Source organism: Elgaria multicarinata, chromosome 21 (assembly GCF_023053635.1).
Source record: "Elgaria multicarinata webbii isolate HBS135686 ecotype San Diego chromosome 21, rElgMul1.1.pri, whole genome shotgun sequence".
Classification (NCBI taxonomy): domain Eukaryota; kingdom Metazoa; phylum Chordata; class Lepidosauria; order Squamata; family Anguidae; genus Elgaria; species Elgaria multicarinata.
In genome coordinates this window covers 2,202,054-2,215,228 of record NC_086191.1, presented here as the reverse complement: position 1 = coordinate 2,215,228, position 13,175 = coordinate 2,202,054, and the positions used below count along the sequence as shown (strand labels likewise).

The window sequence follows — 13,175 nt, the reverse complement described above, 5'->3', positions numbered from 1 at the left end:
CAGCTGATCAAGAATTCACTGCTCCTGAGGATTCACGGGTTTTTTTGGCTGGGGATCGAAGTCAACCCTTTTTTGGAGGACTAAAAAGCCTTTTTGAAATATGAGGAATAAACTCCACAAATCCTCCTCTTTCCCCAACCATAAGCAACATTAAGTTGTTGTGATATTCTGACTCTGATGAAGCAGTTGTGAAACAGGTAGGATTAAGACAATTCAAAGTATAAAACAACAGTATACTGTACTTTTGATCTGTTTAAATGCTGTACCTTAGTGCTGCATTTTAACGTTGTGTTTTTAATATTGTATTTTAATATTGTGAACTGCTGAGAGATTTTATACTGTATTATATTCAATGGTATACAAATGCCACAAATAAATAAATAAAAACCCAAATTGCAAAGGCTGCTCCTTCCCAAAACTCCCTGCACCTATTCCTATGGAACCTGGCAAGCCTGATTTCCTCAGAAGAGACAACTACCCCTGCAAATATCATCACGTTCTGGCAAGAAATAAAAAAAAGTTATTAGCAGTGCTGTTTTTTTTAAAAAATAAATCAAAATGAAAACGTGTTTGGCATAAACCTCTCCTTCCGCCAGCAGGCAGAAACATTTTTATTCAAGCAGGTCTTTTGGCATGTAAGCTTGGTCTGTTGGGTTGGGTGCTGTTTAATTGTTGTGCTTTTTAATTGTGCTTTTAATGTATTTGTTTTATGATTGTTTTAATTATGTTTTCATCTCAAATGTTGGCCTTTATTCTTGTGAGCTGCCTTGATTGCCTTTTCTTGGTAGAAAGGCAGAGTATAAAATAAATAAATAAATAAATAAATAAATAAATAAATAAATAAATGTCTATGTGCTAATTAATCTGAAATTTGGCAAGCAAAATTTCCTAAAAGACTACTATGCCTACAAATTTCATCCAATTCTGGGAAACAGAAAAAAAAGAAGTTATAGCCATTTGTTGATTTTCAATTATAGTCAAAGAGAGGCACAAAGATCTGGATTTCTGAATCAAGATTCAGACCTGAGTTGAAGCGGGCAGCCTCCAAATTGGTCCAAGCCAAATAGAGCTGATTCAGTGATAGAATCACTGAATCAGGAGCCAAACTAAATTTTGTGGCTCCTTAGGAGTGCACACTCCTAAGAGCAAGGCACTCGCTCACATGCTATCAGCAAGGAACACATAAGAACATAAGACAAAAGCCCATCAACCACAGTGTCTTGCTTCCCACATGAACCAGATACCTCCAGGAAGTCCACAAGTGGAGCCTGAAGACCACAGCCCACTCTTAGGTCTAGTAAACCTATGTGCACCAGTCGCTGGGGAACATGGGTGGGAGGGTGCTGTTGCACCTGTGTCCTGCTTGTGGGTTCCTGGTCAACAGCTGGTTGGCCACTGTGAGAACAGAATGCTGGACTAGATGGACCCTTGGTCTGATCCAGCCTCAGGGCTCTTCTAATATTTGTATGTTCTTTCTGTCCTCTCTCCTGCAATAGGTTCAATTTGGCTGCCATGGCTAACAGCCACCTGTAGGCCTCTCGTCCATGAAAACTGTAATTTTAAGGCTATCATGACCTCCAGCCCTCGGACCTTCCGGTGTGCGGTAGAGGACTCTGATGAGGATGAGGCACAGGCTTCTTCCTTAGGGGTAGGGCAGACAGTATCTTATTCAAAGTCTTCCTAGCCAGAGGACACAGGCCTCCCATCATCCTCTGGCTCAAAGAATGAGTCCCTGACAGAACCGCCATCTTCCCAGCCCCACAGAAGTCTAACACTGCAAAACCAGGTAGGGGCCCTTTAAACAATCCAGTCGGCTCTTTCAGGAGGGCTAGAGCTACCTATGCTACAGCTCTTGTTGACCTACATAAGGCTTCAGTTGGCTTTAGCACTCTGCTGAGACAACGTTTTCCTAATGTTGTCAGAGGGACTTCCGGTTAGCATGGCCCACTTGGAGCTATCGAAGGTCCTGTTTGCATGTGCCCTCCTGCTTAAGAGGGCTTCTGCCTTGATGTTACCTGTTGTACCTTGACCTGCTTCTCCTGACCTTGCCTAGAGTGACTTGATTCTGCTCCTCCAGATGCTATTACAGCCTTCCGTGCAAACCTCAGAGAACCAGAGAAGGGGCCAAAGGCCGAGAAAACAGCACATCTGTGGCTTGTTTGTGGCAAGAAAAATGGTGGAAGAGAGGGGGAGTTGCAAGTGGAAGACAACAACGTCTTGTAAAATCCCATGAACAGGGCAGAGTTTCTGAAGGCTAAAAGGCTCATCTGGAAATAACCCAGGTCTCTGATCCCGACCAAAACGTCAGGCCGTGTACTTGGGGTCTCTTAGAAGATGTCAGGCTACTTCCAGATGAGGTTTTTATTGTGCAATTGCCCTGCTTCATTCATGGAATGCTACCGTTTTTAAAAAAAATGTTAAGGGAGAAAAAATTATGGAAGAGCTGCACGCAGGCTTTGGATGGTTAGCGCCAGGAGCCGTCTGTCTGGATGCACCTCCGTGCACTAACCCTTCTAATTCTAATGTTTAAATTCCCCCCTTGTCCTGGCTTTTCCGGTACTGCTGTCTTTCATCCCCTCTCTGTGCACTTGTGAGTGGCGGGCTCCTGGCGTGACAAGTCAGAGGGCAGCATCCATTTTTCTTTCCGGACTGGACTGTTTTGCTTTTGCGGCAAGAAATAAAGGTGGGGAAAGCAGTGAGAAGACACGGGGGCGGGGCGTTAAGCAAGTGGAAGACGTCACTGTCTGGAGCCCAGTAAAATTCCATGATGCTTAGGGAGGGTCACCATGGGGCATCTGGGAGTCCCCTGCCTTGCAGAAGGCGGCATCTGAGGAGCAAAGGGTGCGTTCTGCAGCTTGTGCAAAATGCAGCGGCCAGATTGATTTCGGGAACCAGAAGGTTCGACCATATAACACCTGCTCTGGTCCGCTTGCACTGGCTGCCTGTATGTTTCCGAGCCCAATTCAAGGTGCTGGTTTTGACCTATAAAGCCTTACACGGCTTGGGACCACAATACCTGACGGAACGCCTCTCCCGACGTGAATATACCCGGTCACTACGTTCAACATCTAAGGTCCTCCTCTGGGTGCCTACTCCGAGAGAAGCTTGGAGTGTGGCAACGAGGGACAGGGCCTTTTCGGTGGTGGCCCCCAGACTGTGGAACGCTCTCCCTGACAAGGCTCGCCTGGCGCCAACGCTGCTATCTTTCCGGCGCCAGGTTAAGACTTTCCTCTTTGCCCAGGCACATCTTAATCACCCACATGTTTAGTTTTTTAACGGTTTTTAATGCTTTATGTGTGTATGTTCTGTGTTTTAGGATTTAAAATTTTGTATACTCGTTTTAATCTTAATTTTAGAATTTTTGTAAACCGCTCAGAGAGCCCTGGCTATGGGGGTGGTATAGAAGTGCAAGAAAGAAAGAAAGAAAGAAAGAAAGAAAGAAAGAAAGAAAGAAAGAAAGAAAGATCCGTCCCTGCAGATACTGGCAACGAAGACCAGAGAGACAATTATTTGGGGGTGGAGAGAGGGAGCTTAGCTCTTTTCCCGACGACCCTCTTTCTAGGGCAATCCCAATCATCCGGATTGGGGTTGCAGGAAGGCTGAAATGTTTGGAGCTTTTTAATTTAGAAAAACCTAAAATAAAATGCCGAAGCAAGAAGATACGCAATAAAAGCTTCTAGAACTGTCCGTGTTCCAATTACTGGGGTGGGGGAGGTAGACTCCACCTTTCGTGAAGGTCCCCTTCGCCACTGGGTTTAGAAGACAAGGGGGGGCAGCATAATATGGGTAAAAATTGGGGTTACGGTTTGTGGATTGAATTATCATAGAATCATAGAATCACAGAATAGCAGAGTTGGAAGGGGCCTACAAGGCCATCTGACTCTGATGAAGCAGTTGTGAAACAGGTAGGAAAAAACCGGAGGCCTGTACTTAACCATTCAGTTATCACTCTGTTATTGCATACCATTTGAGTTTGGTTATTATTTGTTTATTTATTTATTTATTTATTGCATTTATATCCCGCCAAGGAACCCAAGGCGGCGTCCATAATCCTTCTCCTCTCCATTTTAACCTCACAACAACAACCCTGTGAGGTAGGCTGGGCTGAGAGTCTGCGACTGGCCGAAAGTCACCCAGCGGGTTTCCATGGCTGAGTGGAGACTAGAACCCAGATCTCCTGACTCCCAGTCCAACACTTTAGCCGCTACACCATACTACACCACAATTCATTCAGTTTCGTTAACTCCTTATGCTTGATTATAGAATCATAGAATCATAGAATAGCAGAGTTGGAAGGGGCCTACAAGGCCATCGAGTCCAACCCCCTGCTCAATGCAGGAATCTACCCTAAAGCATCCCTGACAGGTGGTTGTCCAGCTGCCTCTTGAAGGCCTCTAGTGTGGGAGAGCCCACAACCTCCCTAGGTAACTGATGCCATTGCCGTACTGCTCTAACAGTCAGGAAGTTTTTCCTGATGTCCAGCTGGAATCTGGCTTCCTTTAACTTGAGCCCGTTATTCCATGTCCTGCACTCTGGGAGGATCGAGAAGAGATCCTGGCCCTCCTCTGTGTGACAGCCTTTTAAGTATTTGAAGAGTGCTCTCATGTCTCCCCTCAGTCTTTTCTTCTCCAGGCTAAACTGGAGAAGCTTCAGTCTCTCTTCATAGGGCTTTGTTTCCAGACCCCTGATCATCCTGGTTGCCCTCCTCTGAACACGCTCCAGCTTGTCTGCGTCCTTCTTGAATTGTGGAGTCCAGAACTGGACACAGTACTCTAGATGAGGCCTAACCAGGGCCGAATTAAGGGCTCCATTTCTCTCATAATTTGACCACCATGAATGGCATGGGAGAAGTGGATAGAAATAAGTTTCTCTCCTTCTCTCATAGTCCTAGAACTCAGGATCAAGCAGTGACATGCCTGGCAGAATAGTTAAAAAAAGGCGTCCTTCTTCACACAGTGCACCATTAGCTTATGGAACTCACTGCCACGTGATGTGGTGTTCGCCACATGTTTAGAAGGTTTAAAAAGGAAATTAGAGAAATCCATGGAGGAGGAGTGGAAATTCCAGGTTGAGAGGCAGCCTACCTCTCAGTATCAGAGGCTGGGGAGTAAGTTTGTGCATGGGGGTGTGGGGTGTACCACCCTTAAAGGCCTCCTAGAAATAATTTTAAATCAGTCAATAAAATTCTGGACTTCCTGGAGGAGACAAGAACACTAAGTTGGAGGCTTTATACCTGATATGCTAGCTTTCTATGTGCAGGGATTTTTTTTAAAAAAAAGAATACAGAGGAGCATTCACTCCACCCATAGCCTGAAGTGGTCCTGCTCAGATACAGATTTACCACCTCGGCGAGACCTACGGCTCAGTGTGAGGGCTCACCTAGGACCTTGAGGGTGAGGCTGGATTCAAAATTGCCCAGCGGGAAGGTGATGAGGTGGCATTCGTAGGTGCCCTCGTCGGCCTGCACAGCGTTCTTCAACACGATGGAGCCGTCGTTCAGGGACCCTTGCGACTGCCGCGACACTCGCCCTGCGTAGGGGTCCTGGACGTGGGTCCCGTGCTCCAAATTCAGCACCGCGAGCTCCGCGCCCTGCCCGTCGTCCCCGCGCTTCAGCCACGTCACCTGGAGCACCGTCCCGCCCTCCGCAGCCTGGTAGGAGCAGGGCAGGACCACATCTTTGCCAAGCACAGCAGTGACGCGGTTCCGCGGCTCCAGCCCCCTTGACCGCACACCTGGAAGAGACCAGAAAAGACGGTATGTTAAGTGCCGCTCCTTGACCACAGGTCCGTGGGAGGGGAGCCCAACAAGGACTTGTGAGACCAATCCACCACTTGGGGTACAACGGCACAGCTATCACTGCCTTTCCATTTGCCCCATCACACATTCTCCATTGCTCCCACCTGTCTTGGTGGGAGCTACTTTAAAACCCGTAGAACCTGTTGGCCCAGCCCATCATCCCCCCTGCCGCCGCCCCGTCTCCGTTTTGCACAGTTGGTTTCGGTCTGTGCCGACCCCCAGGTATCGTTCCTTGTGGGACTCAAATAGTCACCTTCAACTTTGGGCAGGAGTAGTGAACTGCGGACAGTCCTCCATTTCCTGTCCTTATTTGAGTAGGGTGGTTCATCTGACATTTGTTTTTCAATAGGCCAGGTTTCAATTTTTGGGTGGATTAAAAATGTCATGAATATTTTTTTAAAAAATGCACACCTACACCCCTGTGAATCAGCATGCCTGCTAATCGTTTTATGTTGTAGTCCTACATAGTTGTATGGAACTTCTTTTATTTATAGACCTCGCTGTTTTTTTAATGAACCAACTCTTTTATCCTCAGCTGGAGGGGAGATTTTGCTGAGGGCAGGAAATTATTTTCAATATGACACTGATCCCCGTGCACATCTGCGTGGTTCTTAACAGCTCATGCAGCGCTGCTGCACGTGTATCTCGCTGCAAAATTGGTAACATACGACCTTTCGGGCTCTGCTTTCTGATCCCACAATTGCAACAATTATTATTACTATTATTTATTTATTTATTTATTTATTTGTATAGCACCATCAGTGTACATGGTGCTGTACAAAGTAAAACAATAAAATAGCAAAACCCTGCCACATAGGCTTACATGCTAATAGAATCATAATAAAACAATAAGAAGGGGAAGCGAATGCACCAAACAGGCACAGGGAAGAGTAAAACTAACAGTATAAAAGTAAGATCAAAATCAAGTTCTAAAAGCTTTAGAAAAAAGAAACGTTTTTAGCTGAGCTTTAAAAACTGCAATTGAACTTGTAGTTCGCAAATGTTCTGGAAGAGCGTTCCAGGCGTAAGGGGCAGCGGAAGAAAATGGATGAAGACGAGCAAGGGAAGTAGAGACCCTTGGGCAGGTGAGAAACATGGCATCAGAGGAGCGAAGAGCACGAGCGGGGCAATAGTGTGAGATGAGAGAGGAGAGATAGGAAGGAGCTAGACTGTGAAAAGCTTTGTAGGTCAACAGGAGAAGTCTATATTGGATTCTGAGGTGAATTGGAAGCCAATGAAGAGATTTCAGAAGTGGAGTAACATGGTCAGAGCGACAAGCCAAGAAGATGATCTTAGCAGCAGAGCGGTGAACAGAAACCAACGAACTGATGTGAGAAGAAGGAAGGCCAGTGAGAAGAAGGTTGCAGTAGTCCAACCGAGAAATAACCAAGGGATGAACAAGAGTCTTGGCAGAAGAGGCAGACAGAAATGATCGAATCCTGGCAATATTATACAGGAAAAAACGACAGGATTTAGCTACTGCCTCAATATGAGGAATAAAGGAGAGCGAGGAGTCAAATATAAAGCCAAGACTACGAGCTTCCTTGACTAGAGTAAGTGTAACATCATTAACAGTAAGAGAGAATGAAAGATGGGGAGAAGGTTTAGGGGGGGAAACAAGCAATTCTGTCTTTGCCATATTAAGTTTCAAACCACAATGAAGCAACCAAGCTGAGATATCTGAAAGACATGCCGAGATACGATCGTGAACATCAGGAGAAAGTTCTGGAGATGAAAGATATAATGGACTTTGTGTTGCATTCCGTTGTGTGTGATAAGCAAGGCATATACTGCACGATATTCCTTTGCATGTGCCCACCGTGCAATGGGGAAATGGGTGCAGTCATCCCTTGGCAACGGGGGCGGACCAAGACACTTTGCTGCCTGAGCCAATGGACAAGAAAGCCCCCACCCCCACCCCGCTCCATGCACAAAAATGAACTGGACTGGCAAATGATTCCATCTTAACACGGATGATAAGACCACAGATGGCACACAGGTCTCCTCTCCAAAATTTTGCTGCCATCTCACAACATCTGCTGCCTGAGGCAATGGCTTCACTCTGCCTAACGGCAGGGACGGCCCTGCTCAACAACGAAAAGGCCTCCAGTTTAGACTAAACCCTCTTCCAGATAATGCTGTCTTTCCTTGCTGAATCTAGGAAATGATGCTCACCTATTTTTTGCCTTGGTTTTCAATTTATTCCCTGAAAAGCCAGCTCAGTCACTGTAGGCCTCCACCTGGGAGGACGTTTGGACTCATTTGATGTGATCCACGTTATGTTATGGCCAGAAGTCAGTGGTAGAGTGCACGCCTTGCATGCAAATGGTCTCAAGTCCTAGCCGTTCCTTTCAGAAGGTCTCAAGATCTTTTGTGGGAGATTTTGAGCGCTTCAACTAGTTCAAGTAGCCAGTGCCGATCTAGACGGGCCAATTTGTACGTCTTTGGTTCTTCATGGTAGTTCTTCCAACAGTTGATCTGTAGGATGCATGTTCAGTGTCACTAGAGATCCCACAGACTTGGACCAGGCTTCAATGGTTAGATTCAAGAAAATTATGGAGGCGGCTTCCTGGGTTTGGTTGTTAATAAGTAGACAGAGAAGAAATGGGAGCTGGCTTCCGTAGCCTACAGTTCACACATGAAAATGAGGATGTGCAAGATGCAACTCTTTAGTACTCATCCCAGGGATAAGCTGCCATTGTCTCCTCTCAACATTGAACACAAGGACATCAGAAGAGCCCTGATGCTGGATCAGACCGAGGGTCCCTCTAGTCCAGCACTCCGTTCACACAGTGGCCAACCAGCCATTGTCCAGGACATGCTGCAACAGCACCCTCCCACCCATGTTCCCCAGCAACTGGTGCACACAGGCTTACTGCCTTGAATACTGGAGGTAGCACACAACCATCAGGGCTAGTAGCCATGGCTAGCCTTCTCCTCCAGGAATTTATCCAACCCTCTTTTAAAGCCATCCAAATGGGTGGCCATCACTACATCCTGTGGTAGTGAGTTCCATGTGCTGTGTGAAGAAAGACTTCCTTTTATTTGCCCTGGATCTCCCACCAATCAGTTTCATGGGATGACCCTGGGTTCTAGTATTATGAGAGAGGGAGAAAAATGTCTCCCTGTCCGTATTCTCCACACCAGGCATAATTTTGTCCACCTCTATCCTGTCTCCCATCGGCCTCCTTATTTCCAAGCTGAACAATCCCAGTTGATGTAACCTTCCCTCATAGGGGAGATGCTCCAGCCTCTGCTGGAAGGCTTCGTCCACCTGACCCATCTTCCACTAATTTTAAAGGGGGTGGGGGGAAGGCGATTTAGATAAACCTATTCCTCAGCATCCTCCATATCCCTGAACAGAAAGATCTTCTAGGGTAGCATTCCTTTGCAGGAGATACACTGAGGACTTCTGGCAGCTTTGATCATAGAATCATAGAATAGCAGAGTTGGAAGGGGCCTACAAGGCCATCGAGTCCAACCCCCTGCTCAATGCAGGAATCCACCCTAAAGCATCCCTGGCAGGTGGCTGTCCAGCTGCCTCTTGAAGGCCTCTAGTGTGGGAGAGCCCACCCACCCCCAGGTAACTGATTCCATTGTTGTACTGCTTGATTGATTGATTGATTGATTGACGAATCCACACCCAGACCCACAAGGCAACACGGAACCATCCTGCAAAAGATCCCCAGAGAGAGGAGGGAACAGGATCAACGTCCCCAAATTCTGACGGGGGTCTTATTCAAAGACGGAGAGCTCCTCAACGATCTTCTAACCTCCGTGAATCGGCCGAGCCTTTCAGCAATTGGACTAACTCAGGAATTGGCCAGGAGCCATAATAATATGCTCGGGACACATAACTGTTCAAGTATGTCTCGGCCCGGGCTGGGTGCGAAGGGGGGGCGTGCAGGGCGCCCGACTGCATTTTTCCGGTACATCAAAAGAGCCTCTCTCGTTCCCTCTTCCAGCCCAGCTCTGGTCCTGCCTTTGGAGCAAGGTTGCACCGCTCCACGCGGCCCCTTTCCCAGCTGGAACTGCTGGCTGAGGTATGTTCTTGCCTCCGGGGAAGCGGACGGGCCAGAGAGTCTAGATAAACCTGCCTGCACAGATACCAGGCCTCTGCCACAGCTTGTGTGCGATCTGTCCCTCCCTCCGTCTGCCTGCAAACCTGCTGTCGCTGCCTTCCCTACGCAAGGAGGGGTGGTGTGCGCAGCGCTCCCTGCACAGCCGGGGCTGGAAGCGATTCTGAGGATTCATTTAAAGGCTCCATTTTTGGAAAGAAAATGGCAGCTTATCATTGCTGCTAGTGTTGTTGTTTTTAAACATTCGCTCTTATTTTAGGTGGTTGTTGACAGACCGGCTAAAATTTAAAACAGGATTCTTGTTGTTGATTTTAGCCCTGTAAGGGTAGTTGTTTTTAAAATTTGCCCGTGTTTTTTATTCAAATTGCACACGATTTTGTGTTGGTTTTACTGCTGCACAGATGCGTTGGAAGGCAGACAACATTCAAGTAAAATAAAATAAAATAAATGCCAGATTATACTTTATGTAGGAAGTCCATGGGGTCACTCCCAATTTCCCCCCTGTTTTTCTTTAACTTTACTATTTTGAGCTCTGAATTTGATTGGTGCAAAGATCGGGGCCATTTTCTTGATCAACCTTGCCCCCACCCCACCCCAGCTGCTTTTCTCTCTATGTGGGAGAAAGTATGTTGACCCAGCATCCAAATTAAATTATGGAACTCACTACCACAAGATGTAGTGATGGCCACCAATCTGGATGGCTTTAAAAGGGGGTTGGATCAATTCCTGGAGGAGAAGGCTATCAATGGCTACTAGCCCTGATGGTTGTGTGGTACCTCCAGTATCAAAAGCAATAAGCCCGTGTGCACCAGTTGCTGGGGAACATGGGTGGGAGGGTGCTGTTGCACCATGTCCTGCTTGTTCATCCCTGGCCAATGGCTGGTCGGCCCCTGTGTGAACGGAGTACTGGACTAGATGGACCCTTGGTCTGATCCACCATCAGGGCTCTTCTGATGTTCTGATGTTTTTAAGTGACCATACCCCACAAAACGGAAGTAGGGGTGGAATTGTAGAGGAACCCCAGTCAAACGTAATCTCTGGGAATATCCTTTCTAACCATTGGAAAACATCAAATACACTGCCTGTAGCCCCCAAATGTGGCTGCAAACCCTTCCAGACCCCCTCCATAGTGAAGGATCAAAGACGTATCGATTTCTCCCACAGGGCCTGTTTGCCATCTCAATCGCACCAGGGCTCAAGCCTAGGCTGGAGACGCAAGAGAGAATATTTTTTAAACTGTGCAGTCCTGACCATGTGCAGAGTGCGTTCTCTTCAGCATGGATGGAGCTCAACCAGCCAGTATACAAATGAGATAAAGGTGGGGGATGAAGCACTCCAAGGTCATAGGATGTGAGCGCCACATTTACGCTGGGGGAGGAAGAGGGAGAGGAATTCAGCTGCTCTTGACGGTGCTGATCTACTTAATGTGCATTTAATCAATTAGTTCATATACGCATCAAGTCTGTGAATAGACCTCCCATGTCCAAAATCAAATATTTGATTCCATACTATAATGGGAAAAGAAACTAAAACTAAAACAAGAAAGCCCAACTAGTTTGGGATGTTCTCTCTATGTCAGTTTGTCGAAATCTGCCTCTTAATGATGCTTCATGAAAATGCCCATTGGCCCTTTCCTTAATGACCAGCCACAGCTCACTGTACATTTTGCTTCTTTTAAAATCTATTTTAAAGTGATTTGTTTGTTTATTTATTTATTACATTTTTATACTGCCCAATAGCTGAAGCTCTCTGTTTTCATTTTATTTTATCTTGTATACCGCTCCAAAATTTTGAATGGGGAGCGGTATATAAATATTGTAAATAAATAAATAAAACACACCTTTTATTGCTAATTATTAATCTCATATATAGTGCAACTTTGTGCATATTTACTCATTTTATTTTATTTTATTTATTTATTTATTTATTTATTACATTTTTATACCGCCCAATAGCCGAAGCTCTCTGGGCGGTTCACAAAAATTAAAATCATCATAAAACAACCAACAAGTTAAAAATACAAATACAAAATACAATATAAAAAGCACAACCAGGATAAAAAGCACAACCAATATAAAAAGCACAACCAGGATTTCTAACTTCCCAGCCTTAAAAACACTTCGTTGCATTTATTTCTGAGTAAACCTTACAACAACCCTGCAAAGTAGGGTAGTATTATTACCACCAGGGGTTCTACACAGCAAGCAATAAATGCTACCATATAATTATCAGCCAACTCGCAGCCTTTTGACTGATTTAATTGATTGGTTGAGTACATTTCTATACCGCCCAATAGCTAAAGCTCTCTGGGTGGCGTATTACTGGGCGGCCTACTACTCATTACTATTGACCTAGTAGCTGCGTAAGCAGAAAACAGGGTTCAAGAGAATATTTTGGAGCTCAGCCTTTACCTCTGCTTTGTCGTTAGATTCTAGGCCAAGTTACTTTTCTTTTCACCTCTACTGTTTGCCTTCTGAATAATGGGTTGTGGCTGGCCATACCCCCGCGGCAGCCATTTTGTGACAGCACCCGTGACATTCTCTGAAAATTCCAAATGTGCTACAGTGACCATACGTCCGGTTTGGCCCAGACATGTCCGGAAATGGGGGGCAAACCAGGTCCGGGGGGAATCCTATTTTAGTCAAAATTGTCTGGGAAACGTACGCTGTAAGGCTCTCGCAGGCCTCCATCCGGGCCTCTGTTTGGTCGACGCAGTGACGTCACCCAAGGAGAGGCCCAGACGGAAGCCTGCAAGGGCCTTAAAGCGCTCATTTCCAAAACGCGGAAACGCGCACTTCAAGGCTCTCCCAGCCTTCCGGCTGGGCCTCTGCTTGGGCGACGTCACTGCGCCGACTAAGCAGACACCCAAACGGAAGCCTGCGAGGGCCTTGAAGCACGCACTTTAAGGCCCTTCCAGCCTTCTGCCGCCACCGCCACCACCACGTGCATCTGCCACCAGCCACCACCAGTAGCAGCAGCCACTAGCTGTCAATGAGGCCAGTTTTTTTTGTGGGGTGGGGTGTTTTTTTTGTGGGGTGGGTGTTTTGTTTTGCTTTTTGCTGTTTTTTACTGTTATGTCTTGTTGAAGTTGAAACAAGCTAAGAGGTGCTAGCCTTTAATCCATTTTGTCCCATGGCTAATGCTTGCAGGCTATTAGTAGTTTATACTCTTTCTGAACGCTTGTCCGTTGTACTAGATTTTGTGAAGTCAGACTTGTGACCAAGGCCATACTTGGGGGGGCATGCCCCCTTGGGGGCTGGGCATATTGGTGGGCACCCCCCCTTGGGGGAGGCCATTTT

At 46.5% G+C, this 13,175-nt stretch overlaps 1 protein-coding gene across 1 annotated transcript in view; it reads right to left on the bottom strand.

The window, feature by feature from the left end:
- The window catches only part of NECTIN4 (nectin cell adhesion molecule 4), a 57,714-nt gene that overhangs the window by 19,538 nt on the left and 25,001 nt on the right, over positions 1 to 13,175 (bottom strand). The window contains exon 3 of the mRNA XM_063146233.1: positions 5,380 to 5,773. Within this exon, the coding sequence (XP_063002303.1) occupies positions 5,380 to 5,773 (394 nt within the window). The remainder of the gene's footprint in view (positions 1 to 5,379; positions 5,774 to 13,175) is intronic.